Genomic DNA, 12,831 nt, shown 5'->3' with positions numbered 1-12,831 from the left:
GAAATTTCCTGTATTTCCAGAGGTGATTTGCAGTGTAGTTTTACAGAACTTGCTGTGTTGATTTGTCTGCATCCAGTAGATGCATTTGCACAGTGGGTTCTATTTGTTAATGGTTGTAGTATCCAGAAGAGTTTAAGATACAGGTGAGCGCACATAACACCAAATGGGCTGTGAAAAGTGGTCTTTGCACTTGGATGGAGTTTAATTCAGGGTTACAGAATACAATCATGGAATCATTTTAGGGTCATGGCTTAGTGGCCATGGTGGGGATGGGTTGGGGTTGGACTTGATGGTCTTTGATATCTTTTCCAACCTTTGTGATTCTGTGATTCTGTGAGTGGCCATGCTGGAGTTGGGTTGACAGTTGGACTTGGTGACATCAGAGGTCTTTTCCAACATTGATGATTCTGGGGAGGGCTTTTTTGTAGAGATAGGGAGCATTTTTTAAGTGATAGAAGCAGACAGGGAGTAAATGGATGAGTCTGAGTGGGAGGTAAAGTGCAAAGCACAGCCTCTTTTCTTTGTGGGAATGAGGTTAATTTCCACACAGACTGGAGACAATGTAAATATAATTACTGTGCAACTTGAGGGATTGGGACTTAGAAAAACAAAACAAACACCAAATCTTGTTGGTTTTCAAGATGGAAAAATATTGCACAACTACAAGTATGCTGAAATGAATCATGAAATCAAATCCGTGTCGGTCTTCCCACCAGTTGTGAGGCTGGTGTGTGTTTGTGTATGGCAATGAAATAACCTATTCTGAGAGTGAGAAATTCAGCATGGGATGGGATCTGGGATGACAGTCAATGTGGGAAATAAACTTTTTCCTACTGAAATAGGAAACATGAACAATAAATTGGAAATGTTACCTAAAGTAAGATCTGCTTTCTCTTGCATAAGGGTTCTTCATGCCTTGTAGTCAACGAGATTTAGAAAGATTGCATTTGTAACACCTTTTTAATTCAAGAAGGAAAATAATTTAAAAAAAAAACAACACCATATTAAGTAGATTACAGTGAGGAAATGTGATTAATATTTTAGTTCTGTCAGGGTTGGGTCATGAAGTGTGGGTGAGATGTGCTACTGCTGAACATGGAGGGAGTTTTTAAAAGGAGAAGGGATGCTCAAAGGCTGAGCTCCATCAGTAGTCCTGCCAAGGCTTTCCTCTGCACTGTGCTGGTTCTCATTGCATGTCTGTTGTTTCTAGTAGAGCAGTGCCAGTGGTGGAGGCAAAGCTGTGCAAACTCAGGGCTCCAAGCATCATTTCTTCCTTAAAGGATTGCAGATGATCTGTTCTGCCATTTTCCAGCTGTAACCAGGACCTCAGAGCACTTCATGTTGTGTGCAGTGTGTTCCCAGATGCGTTCTGTAGGTGCAGAAGGTAAATGGAGAGGGTCAGCTTTGCTGTTCATAATGAAATTGCATGGGAAATCATAGAACTATAGAATCACAAAGGTTGGAAAGACTTCCAAGATCTCCAACCCAAAACTCCCATGGCACAACATGCAGCCATTACCTCTTGTCCTCAAAAGATGAAAATGAACAAGTGAAAGGTTCTGTCGTTATTTCAGGTGTCAAGGAATGGGCATGTGTGCTGTTGGGCTCTAAGGGGTAAAAGGTCCCATAAAGGAAAAAGCTGAATTTATGGATTTGGGAGATGAAAAACACACTTTATTATGAAGAATTATGGAAATCTTTCTGATTTTCTGCCCTTTGGGGGTTTTAAGAAATAGAGAAAATGTCCTGTTGTTATGCAAGAGACAATCTCTGCATCCAGGATGGTTTGGAAGCACTTCTTGGTGGTCGGACCTGTGCCTGGTTTGGGTCTTCTGAATTTTCTTGTTGTCTCATTATTCAGGGTCTTTGGCTTTTGGGTGGGAGTTGCACTTTGACTTTCTCCAGCAATTTCCTTCAGCGCTCACCCACACTGCTCTGCCTTAATTGAAGTCAAATGTCTCCTCGCAGCAGCTATGGAGCATTCTCCCTATGTTGAATGCAGAGCAAGTGGATGGAAAAGATGAACTGCGAGTTCTGTTGTCCATTCAGTTTTCTTATTCTAACAGGGCAAGCTAAGGAAGGAAAGGAAAATACACTGATGCCTTAAAACCCCTGAGCCAAATTCAGGGATATTGAGTTATGAATGAACCTTATAATCAGTTTGTAGATTGCTGCCTGGCTATTGAGTTCATACTTCAATTCATCTTTATTCCTCATCCTCTCCCATTTCCATCCTTTGTGTAGAAGTACAGCGATGCTGTTTGGAATGCCAGATGGAATGAGATGATCTGTACCCGTATGTGGGGGAAGGATTTAATGCTTTAGTAATGGAAGCGTTTGTTGGAGGGTGGCCATGAGCTGCCCAACAATTTATGCCTTCAGCTGAAAAATACATTTCACATTCTCTGCAAATGATACTCGAGGGTTGCTTTAGTAAATATTTACTTTTGTCTCATCAGATTGAATTCCTTACTTCCGTGTTTTTCTCAGTCTCTTTGTCTTTCAGATTCCATTTTAACAGGAAATCCTGTTTGTTAATGCAAGGCCTCCATTAATTGTCCTGACTTTGCTTATGTACTTTTGCCATAAGTGCGTGGTGACTGCATGCCTTTCTGCTTTTATTAATAAGAACATTTCTTCCTCTCTCTGGGAATTTGGAATGTCTTTGTAGCACATCTCTTAGATCTCTCTGTTCACAGTGAAAGATAAGGTATACTCCAAAATTAATGAGAAACTTTTGTATTGAAATATGGATATCTTGAAACACTTTATTTATTATGATCGTGTTTAGGTCTGTACAATTTGAAGACTGTAATGCTTACTGTTTGATAGGGAAGATGGAGTGGCCCTGGTTGCATTAAGATCATTTGTGGTGCTTTGGGATTTCATAGAATCGTATCAATGAATGGTTTGATTTGGAAGTGACCTTAAAGGTTATCCAGCACCACCCCTGCAATGGTCTGGTTGCCTCCTGCCAGCTCAGGCTGCCCAGGGTCCCATCCGTGGCCTCAGGCACCTCCAGGGATGGGCACTCTCTTCTTTTGCATCATCTGCACCAGTGAGTTTGGCGTCATCTGCAAACTGTTGAGGGTGCACTCAATCCCATCATCGATGTCATTCATAAGGATATTGTAGAGCGCCCGTCCTCATTGAAACCCCTGTGGGTTACCTCTCATCACTGCACCCATCTGGACACAGAGACATTGATCACAGTACTCTGGCTGTGACCATACAGACAGTTCTTTATCCATCAAATAGTCCAGTTTTCAAACACGTCTCTCTGAGATTTAGAGATAAGGATGTGGTGAGGGACCATGCCAGAGGCCTTGCAGAAGTTCAGGTAGATGACATCTGCATTTGTCCAGAGAAGCCGCCACTGCATCATAGAAGGCCTTCAGATTGGTGAGGAAGGTATAGAAGTAAAGTATGTTATTACTTTGTGCCTAGCAGTTTGATGTCTATTAGTCAGCCCCTCTTACCTAGGAGCCTCTCCACGGATAAAGCTGCCCTGCAAGGCGCTTGGGTTCTCCAGGGCTCTCCTCTCTCACTAGTTCTATTTGCGTCATTACTGTTTGGATAATTCAAATGCAAAATGCCTCAGGGTCTCTTCAAAAGACATGGGCATTTGGGGACATGGTGGTTTCTCTCCACTCTGCTTCATATTAAATGGATTTATCCCATGCCCTGGTTCTTTAAGTGGTTACTGACCACTGCTCTATGGTCCACAAACATCTGCCAAAGTGCCAGTGGTGCACTTGCCTGGGCACAGTCCTCCCAAGTAGCACTAATTTATTGCATTTCGTATGAGACACTGTGATGCCTTTGTTCTGCTCTGACCTTCTGTGTCAGGTCCTTTGCTCAGACATTGTAGTCGTTACACAAGTACAGTCATTATGTCACAACACTCTTTTTGCTGTAACACATTAAACATGAGGTCGAGCCAAAGAGATGATCCTAAAATGTAGGAGTTACAGAATGGATTTAACTTTTAGACCTCAGGTCTCAAACCTAAGGCATTCTTAGGGCTTGCTCTATACAGGACTTGTCTTCTAATACAATTGTGGTGTCCTTGCAGGCATTGTAAAATCCTATTGTTTAAGGACTGTTTACGTAATGTGAGGTTTCAGTGTTTATGGCTTATATTTAATTCTTTAAAATTGAGAACAATAATGCATTTGGCACGTGTATGAGAGTGGAACAGCTCAGGGTATTGATGAAATGTCTTGAGAACATTCATCATCAATTTTGGTGATCTGTGGGACTGTTTTTCCATCTGCAGATAGTGTTTGGTGTTTGTGTGCTTTCCATTTATTTACAGTCTACTTCTGAACTGGGAGACTGAGAAGATGCAGTACTAAATTCCCAACCCTCCCCCACCGTGCTCTCTGACCGTGTCCCCATGTGCCACATCCTCATTGCCCCTGAACACCTCCATGGATGGGGACTCCCCCACCTCCCCAAGAACCTACTTGATGCCTAATCACAGTTTTCATCAGATTTTATCATATGAAAAACAATACAGAAATGTGGAAGTTGTGCTGCCATACTCTTTCCATCTCTACTGATACAGCGACGTGTAGAACATGGCCTAAATGCAAGTATTCTCAGATCCAAAAGAGCTCATGGCTCATACTGCCTGACCTCCATTTTACCGTGGACCAAAGGAACTTTGTGCAATTAATTCCTCCTCCTGGGCCAGGGTTCCTCTGGTGGTGGCTCTATCATTAGACCTTATGATCTTAGTGAACTTTTCCAACCTCAGTGATTCTATGACTGAAAGACAAAGGAAAAAGATAAGAATGCTCTCTTCTCTTTATTTGAAGTTCCTACAATGAATTTACAGAGTTTAGCCTTAGTATTTCTTTACCATTAATGTGTATCAATGATATCATCTCTGTCTCACTGTGTTCCATTGGCAAATCTTAAATAGCTGCTGGCAGTTAGAGGGCCCAAGAATGTAACCCAACTGGGAAAACCTATTTAAAGATGGAAACTTGGGGATTTTTCAGAGTGTTCAGGTGTCTGATTTCCCCTTTGTTTAAAACTTGCCATATTGCTTTTTGTCAATCTAGTTTTTTTACTACTAAAAAATCCCACGTGGAACAAAGTCATATAAATGACATGTAGAAACCTGCTTCAATAATGGCACTGTCTCGCTGTGTTTTATTTCCAGCCTCGTTACTGTGTGAGCTTGGCAAGGCCTGTTTTGAATGAATCTCATGATTGCTGTTCCATTATTATGCTCTGGATTAACTGGCATGTAATTGTGTTGGGTCATAGAATCATAGACTAGCCGTGGTTGGAGGGGACCTTAGAGATCCCATATTTCCATGGCCCTGCTGTGGGAGTTGCACATCCCTCCTCTTTTAGTTTAAAGCCATTCATGCTTGTCATGTCACTGTCAGACCATGTAAAGAAGTGGCTCTCCCTCCTGCTTAAAAGCTCATTGTAAGTACTGGGAGGCCACAAGGAGATCTAACAGCACATTTTACTTCTTTACTCCTGTATTTTGGAGTTAACATGACTGTCTGCTTTATGGTCTGCCTTTAGGAGCTATTCTGCAACTGCTTTGCTGCAAACAACTTGCTTACCATTTCTGAATGCATATGACCTTTTGTTCTTCGTGTAATGGAAGCGATTAAGGGACATATGCCCTTTTCTTTGGCATTGTTCTTTAGAGCTCTGTTGTTTTTGTCTGCTAACGCAGTAATAATAGGCTGTTTATTTTGTCCTTTATATGCATTAAAATATCATTATATTTAAATTTAGTCATCGGTTTTGTCCTTGTTTTGTTTTGTTTTGTTTTGTTTTTCTCCTTGAGCCAATGTCTGGAAAAACACTGTCTTCAGATTTACCTTCAACCTTAATTTTATCTTTTTTTATTATTATTATTACTATTATTATTTTTTTCCTAACTGTTTTTAAAAGCTTCATTTTATGCATTCATTTCTTTTTTAGTACGTGAGGAGCAGAGTTTGTAAGCTGCTTCAACCTGCTGTAAATTAGATTTGATGCAGAGATTGCAGATGCTTAGGATTTTTTATTGATTGTTGTCTTGTGGCTTTTGGTGGACCAAGATGAAAGTTGTTCAGTGATTTCCCATTATACACACACACACACACACATATATATTTTAATCCACAGGCTGCTTGAAATCGACTTTTTGAAAGTGTTAAGTTCATATATTGCTGGTTTGAATTTTATTGTGTGTGCAAATAGCACGTAATAATCAAATCACTTGCATTTAAGCAGCCATTACTATTCGGTTTGTAATCACTTAGTGGGTGAGGTTCAGCCTTGTATTAAATTAAAAATAAATGTTCCATCTTTGTAGAAGGAGTTAAGAAATGGTTGATTTCATAATTCCTAAGATCAGAAGAACAAGATGTTCAAGAACCTTGGAGATGTGGCGCCTGGGGACATGGGCAGTGGGCATGGTGGGGTGGGTTGGGGTTGGGCTTAGGGAGCTTGGAGGCCTTTTCCAGCCTGGATGATTCTGTGTCGAGGTTTTTCTTCAGCCTTAAGTCATCCTTGTTGCCTCAGCTTCTCCACAATGTGATCTAGAATATATACCAGCCTTGGAGACACTCTTAATTCTCACCTGTGCATGAATGGCCACTGGTCTCCCACTTGCCGTACAATGAGGAGGAAAACAACTTCAATCTTACATAATACATTTTTTTCCCACTTTTTAATTCCATTTTTCATGCCTTAAGAATCAAAAATGACCCCTAAACCTTCCATACATCAAGGATGTGACCGTCACAAACCAAGTACCTTTAAAAGGCAACGTTTGTCCATGATCAAAGACCTCCGTGAGTTAAACTTTGTGAAATGACTTCAGGGTGTTCTAAGAAAAGCTGTGATGATACTTCAAAAATGTGTTGGGGTATCTCCAAAGGATAAGCCATTGGTGAGGAAGAAAACTGGTTATTTTAACCTGAATATTGGCATTCTGGGCAGTGATCCCACAAAGAAGTGCTTCAGCACAGCTGCAAAGGCAATGAGCTGTGTCAGGAAAGCAAAACTTGGCAAGGAGAAACCCCAGAGCTAAAGACAATGTATAGCAGAGCTCACCCCCTCACTGCTGCTTTTGTTTTATATTTGCATTGCCTGCAAAGCCAAAATGCTTCATTCATTTTGATGAAAAATGCTACTTGCTGGACATCCTATTTCACCTAATTCTGTCTTCTTCCTCTTCGTGGAATAAACTTCTGGGGCAGACAGACCCCAGGTTTAACCTTGCTGCATCCCCAGTAAGCATCACCAGGTTTCCTTGAACTGATTGTTCCATCTCCACAGCACTAGATGGTGCTGATGGCAGCATCTCTGAAATCTGAGCCTTCAGAACTACCAGTGATCCTAAAAGCAGCACTGCTGTGCAGGGCAGGGACAGAGCTGCAGATCCAGATGATGATTGGAGCAAGCATTTCAGTGCGTGAATGCAATGGCTGAGTACAGGAGGGGGGAAGATGGAAATCCTGTTGATGAGTTATTTCTGCATTTATGAAGTTATTGCTTCTTCCCTCTTTAATGAGTAGTTGGTGTTTTTGGCTGATAGCTGTGAGTTAGTGGAGGGCTGACTTTTGTCCCAGGTATTCCAACTCAACCATTCTAGGATTCTGTTATTCCAGGAATTCATCATTCTAGGCTTCCATCATTTGATTGATTCCTCTGGTGAAGGCCTTCTTAGACAGCATGAAGGAAAAACTAGGATTCCAATGTTCACGACGTCAAATAAACTCATTATCCTAATAACACCAAATGTTTCTCAACCCTTACAAGGATTGCAATTGTTCTTTAATCTCACTGGGCATTCCTTCCCTATCAGTCCAGCCAAGCTTATCGCCATCCCAGCGGGGGTCCAGCACCAACGTCACTGGTCTCAGTGTTGGCTGTTCCTGGCCCTAGGAGATGTTGTCTGAACCTTGGGGATGGCGTGGCACCCCAGAGGGCTCTTGTGGGGGTTAGTGAGATGTCTTAAGTGCTGCAGTGTAAGCTATTATTCTGCTCTAAGAAGTATCTGACTGAAAAGGCATCAAGAAATGGTGGAATTTATTGAACTGCCCCTCAGGATAGAAGATCTGGGCTTCAGAAGCCAAGTAATTCCTTGCAGCTCTGAGAAGTGCTGGAAAAGCTTTCTCCTGAAACTCTTGGCTAGCAAGGAGGGAGAACAAGCACTGATATCTGCTATCAGTATCTCCTATCTAAGGCTGCAAGGGACTTGACATCAGTGTTGTATTTGAAGTTGAAGACAAAGGGCTTCCTCAAATCCTGCCCATCGTTTCCTTAGGTGGAAAAGCTTTCTGAGAGCACTGAAGTTGTCCTCCTGTTCCAACAGGCATTGGCTATCAAGAGTATAACACTGGGGCAGTATTTTGACACTTATTTATTTATTAAACTGACTTGAATCCTTTCTAACTGGATCTGGTGAGCACAGAGTCTTCTGTGTCCCAAGAGCAACGTCACCAACCCCAAGGAGCAATGTGCTTTTGGGCACAAGTGAATGTTGTTGGTGGCTCTTTTTATTTCCATTGAAACAGTTTTCTTACCCTCAGAGAACCAATAGAGTCATCCTGGGAGAGGCTGATGCGGTCCTGAGTGCTCACCTTTGATTCTGACTATTCAGTTCTGCCTTATGGTGTCTCACAGTGAAAGTCCATCTCAGTGGCTTGAGATTGCTTATTTTGTCAAGCAAGTGGAATTCAGAAAAAAGCCATTGCTGTGGCTGGTTATTTTTTTCAAAATACATGAAAAAAACGTTTATTTGTCTGTGTGAACGTGGACCTCTGATTTCACACAGGTTATTTATAAAGCTAGTGTAATTCTGTGCTTTGTTCCTGGACTTGAGCTGACATTAACTTGAAACAAAATGTATTAGTAAAATACAAAATCTCAGCCTCCAAATAACCAAGGCTTTGACACGTACTGGGATTCTTCTTATCCTGAGCAATCAGGTTATTGAACTAAAAAACACTCAAGGTTGTTAAGGAAAAAAAATACATTATGTGTGATGCTGTGCTTTAAAAATAGATTTTAACAAATCCACCCTGGTTATGAACTGAAATTACGTGTGTACCATTGAAGTTTGATGCTAAAGGACTTAGCTTTGAACATACAATGATCTTCGTATCATTTATTTTATAGAATATCTCCAATTCAAATTCTGCTGCTACTTAGCTCAGATGTGTCTATATAGACACATACATGTAATTATTAAACATTGCATTTAAAAAATCTTCACATTCAGGTTGGTGCACGTAGTAGAGCATCTTTGCTAATTGCTGTGTCTATTTCAGACCATTATTGTGAATTTACCTCAATGTTTGTTTCTTTGTTTTTTCTCTCCTCCAGTTTATTTTCTCTGCTGTCTAAAAAGCACAACAAAGTGCTGGAACAAGCCACACAGTCCCTGAGAGGTTCACTTGATTCCAGTGACTCTCCACTTCCTGACTATGTAAGTTTTGAGCTTCATGTTGTAGATGATGCTCCAAAATACAAGAGGTGCATCCCTAAACCTGCAAAGATTTATCAGAACGTGTGACAGCTCAGTAACCACCAACTCCAACACACAAGAACCTGCATAAGTGATGTAATGTCTGAAAAAAAATGACACAAATGGCAAAACAAAACCACAGCTCCTGAGAGCTGGGAGACACCTTGTCAGTGTGCAGCTTTCAAGCCATTTGTATCACAGGGGGTTTAAATCATGCGGTTAGAAACATTTTGAAGAACAAGGCTTTGGCATCTACAGTGTGTTGAAATACCTGAAAATGGTTGAAAACAATTCCCAGTGAGCCTCTGATTGATACTGCTGCTGTGGGCCACATCAGTATGTTCTGGATGCCGCGTGCATTCAGCACTCCTTTCAGCTTGCTAAGACAGTGCCCACAGATAGGCAAGAATTCTGTGATTTCATTGCACAGGCTTTTGGAAAACCTCTGCCTTCAGCAGAAGGAGGGTTCTTCCACGGATTCAAATAATATGTTTTTGTGCTATTTGAGTGCCTTTGGTTTGTACTCCTTTGAAGCTTCTCTGTAATAATGTCTAAGAAAGTTGTCCTGATCTATCAGCTGCTCCCAATTTTTGAGATTGAAAATCCAACAGCTGTTTTATTTTGGGTGTTAATGCGTATTCTAGGACGTGGCTCTTTGATACATGAGGTGTCATAGTGCTCTAGCACATGAGTACCAGCAAAGGTAATCTGATGTAATAGTTTGATAACGTGAATTCAGCTACCCAGGTTTCTTGATCTGTGTCTTCTGGTTGCTACTGCTGATGCTACCATGAAAACTGGAGGCATTCTGTCATTCAGGGAGCAGATCAGTGTATTTTGTCTGCCTGATGATGCCTTATTTGACACAGAGCTCCTTGCAGCACTTCTGATTGCAGGGCTGTGGTTTCTCTCCCAGGAGTTGACCCTCTGTTTATCAGCAGCTTTGGTCTCAGCAAGACCCCCCACTGCTCTGTGTTTGGGGCAGGGGATGCTGCTGCTGTTTGTTCTGCAAGGTGACCCACGCTGCTTAAAGCTCTTCCGTCTGCATCAGCATGAGCATGGGAATGCCCCAGAGCCTTTGGGTAACTTGAGGAGGACATGATGATGTAGGGCCACAGCTGTGAGGAGTCACATATCTGGGATGCGTTCAGTGTTTCTGATTGCTGGGATTGATAAGGCTCTGGGGCTGCATTGCTCAGAGGTGATTAACCTCCGTTTCCTGCCAGCTTCCACCTTAAGCAATTACACTACTGCGCATTCAGACTCCTCCTTTGGTCTTATGGCACTTCATTGATCTGTCCTGAAAAGATGTGGGCTTCCAGGCAAAGGGAGGCTGTGCCGGTAGAGGCGATGGCTTTAATAGCTGCGTGTCCAGGTTCACTTCATTCTGTGCAGTGTCACAGAGCACTCTGAGGTCACCACACTCAGAGACACTGTGGGCTTCTGGTCAACCAACCCGTCCAGATGCCTCGAGAATAGGGCAGACACTTTTAACACTGACTTCATAGACTCATGGAATCATTAGAAAAGACCACTAAGAACATCTAGTCCAACCATCAGCCCATCTCCTCACAGGTGGATACAGCTGAAAGCTTTGTGGAGCACTGCTGAGGAAGAACTCCCTTTCTCCTTTTTATGATGTAGAGAGGGAGGGGAGGAGAAAGACAGCAAAGAGAATGATGGTTTTAGGGGATAATAAAATCATGGCAGTTTACAACCTGTATTTTGGGGAAAGAATGCATGTTCCTGTGCGTGTCTTTTTTCCCAAATTGCTCACATTGCAGCTCAGTCTGAGGCACAGTCAGTTGTCTAAATAACAGTGACAGCAAGATGTCATTTGCTGAAGGACGTTCTGCTTCTGAAAGCCCGTGTTTATGTTGTCTGTAAGAACAGTTGTTTGTTTGCATTTATTGTACTGCAAGAATGTCGTAAGGAACATGAAGAGTGAAGGAGCTGAGAACTGAGATAACATCAGGGCCTGGAATCCTGGATTCCGTGTTGGGATTTTATTTTGTTCTTGCTGAGATATCCTGGGCTTTAATAAGAAAAGGGCAAGATCACTTTCATGGTCCTGTAAGGCACATAGCTCCTATTAACTGCATGCAGTACAATTCAGGTACAGGAGGAAGCCAGAGGAAGGCTGAGAACTTTATTTTCATAGAAACAATTATAGTTTGGGGATACACTTATGTCAGGTTTCCCCTGTCCATACGTATCTCCAGTATTCTCCAGTACAAAGATATAGGAAAAATCCACTCCGTTTTGTTTATGGCTTTCTTAGGTTCAGTGAAAGCACAGTCAACAAAATTTGTTTTGTTAACAAGAGAAGTGGTAGTAAAGTGATGGGGAATGTTGCTTCTTTCCATATAAAGAGAAGTTACTTTGGTATGTGTTATCAGTGGTTTCTCCCAACTTTATGTTTTTAAGACATGAACGTAAAGAAAAAATGTGGAGGAGTTAGTGGTAGGAACAGTTTTAGTTTCAAATAGCTTGACGTGCATCGTCCCTTGGGCCTTTGGTGTGTATTTGTCTCCGTAGATTTAATTAGGTTTCTGCATTTGTTTCAGCATCATCTAACACAAAACAGGGACCGTGGCTTTGTGGCAGTGGGAGCCCAAACTCCATCTGGAGTGACATTCTTTGTTAGCTGGGTATAGAAATGAGTGCATGTTGGCAATCCAAAGGAAAAACATGCAGAATGAGAATGCAGGAAGCTGTGTTTGCAGTAGCAATGTGTGGTGGTGCAGTGATTCCTTCCCTGGCTCCTTCCCAGCCTTGTTAACGTGACCTGCTGTGCAGAGCTGTGTTACATGGAGCCTTGGAGTTCTGCACATGTCCGGAACAGGTTGCTCAGGGAGGCTGTGGATGCCCCATCCCTGCAGGCATTCAAGGCCAGGCTGGATGTGGCTCTGGGCAGCCTGGTCTGGAGGTTGGCAACCCTTCACATAGCAGGGGAGTTGAAACCAGATGGTCATTGTGGTCCTTTTCAACCCAGGCCATTCTATGATTCTGTGATTCCCTGGTATTAGTAACAAGAAGTAAATTTTGCATTTATATGATGAGATTTTTCTTTTTCGTATCCTCAGTCAGCGCTCTGTAATGGGCCAAATGAAGCCCAATATTTAGATTCCTCTTTGATTTATCCTCGATTTACATGGCAAATAGAAAGCAGCTGTCTTTTTAAGCATTAATTCTCAAAACTCTGGGGCCCCTCCAGCGTCATCTGGAAATAATGCAGCTTGTAAAACGCAGCTAGGAAGAAAAAGCAATGTTTGTTTTATGTGGGATGAATGACTTCAGTTGGGGTCCTTCTAATGCGGCCATTAAGAGGGTTA

The 12,831-nt window shown here is 42.1% G+C and overlaps 1 protein-coding gene across 15 annotated transcripts in view; it reads left to right on the top strand.

Annotated features, from left to right (window-relative positions):
• The window catches only part of DYM (dymeclin), a 121,880-nt gene that overhangs the window by 81,487 nt on the left and 27,562 nt on the right, over positions 1-12,831 (top strand). For 13 of the 15 annotated variants that reach the window (XM_085529306.1, XM_015887208.2, XM_015887209.2 and 10 more), the window contains one exon: positions 9,355-9,457. The exons of the other annotated variants lie outside the window; for them this stretch is intronic. In XM_085529306.1, coding sequence (XP_085385432.1) covers positions 9,355-9,457 — 103 coding nt within the window. The remainder of the gene's footprint in view (positions 1-9,354; positions 9,458-12,831) is intronic. 15 annotated transcript variants of the gene reach the window in all.

This window comes from Coturnix japonica, chromosome Z, assembly GCF_054131305.1.
Source record: "Coturnix japonica strain WE chromosome Z, WE-NBRP24, whole genome shotgun sequence".
Taxonomy (NCBI): Eukaryota; Metazoa; Chordata; class Aves; order Galliformes; family Phasianidae; genus Coturnix; species Coturnix japonica.
This window is presented reverse-complemented; position numbering and strand designations above follow the sequence as displayed.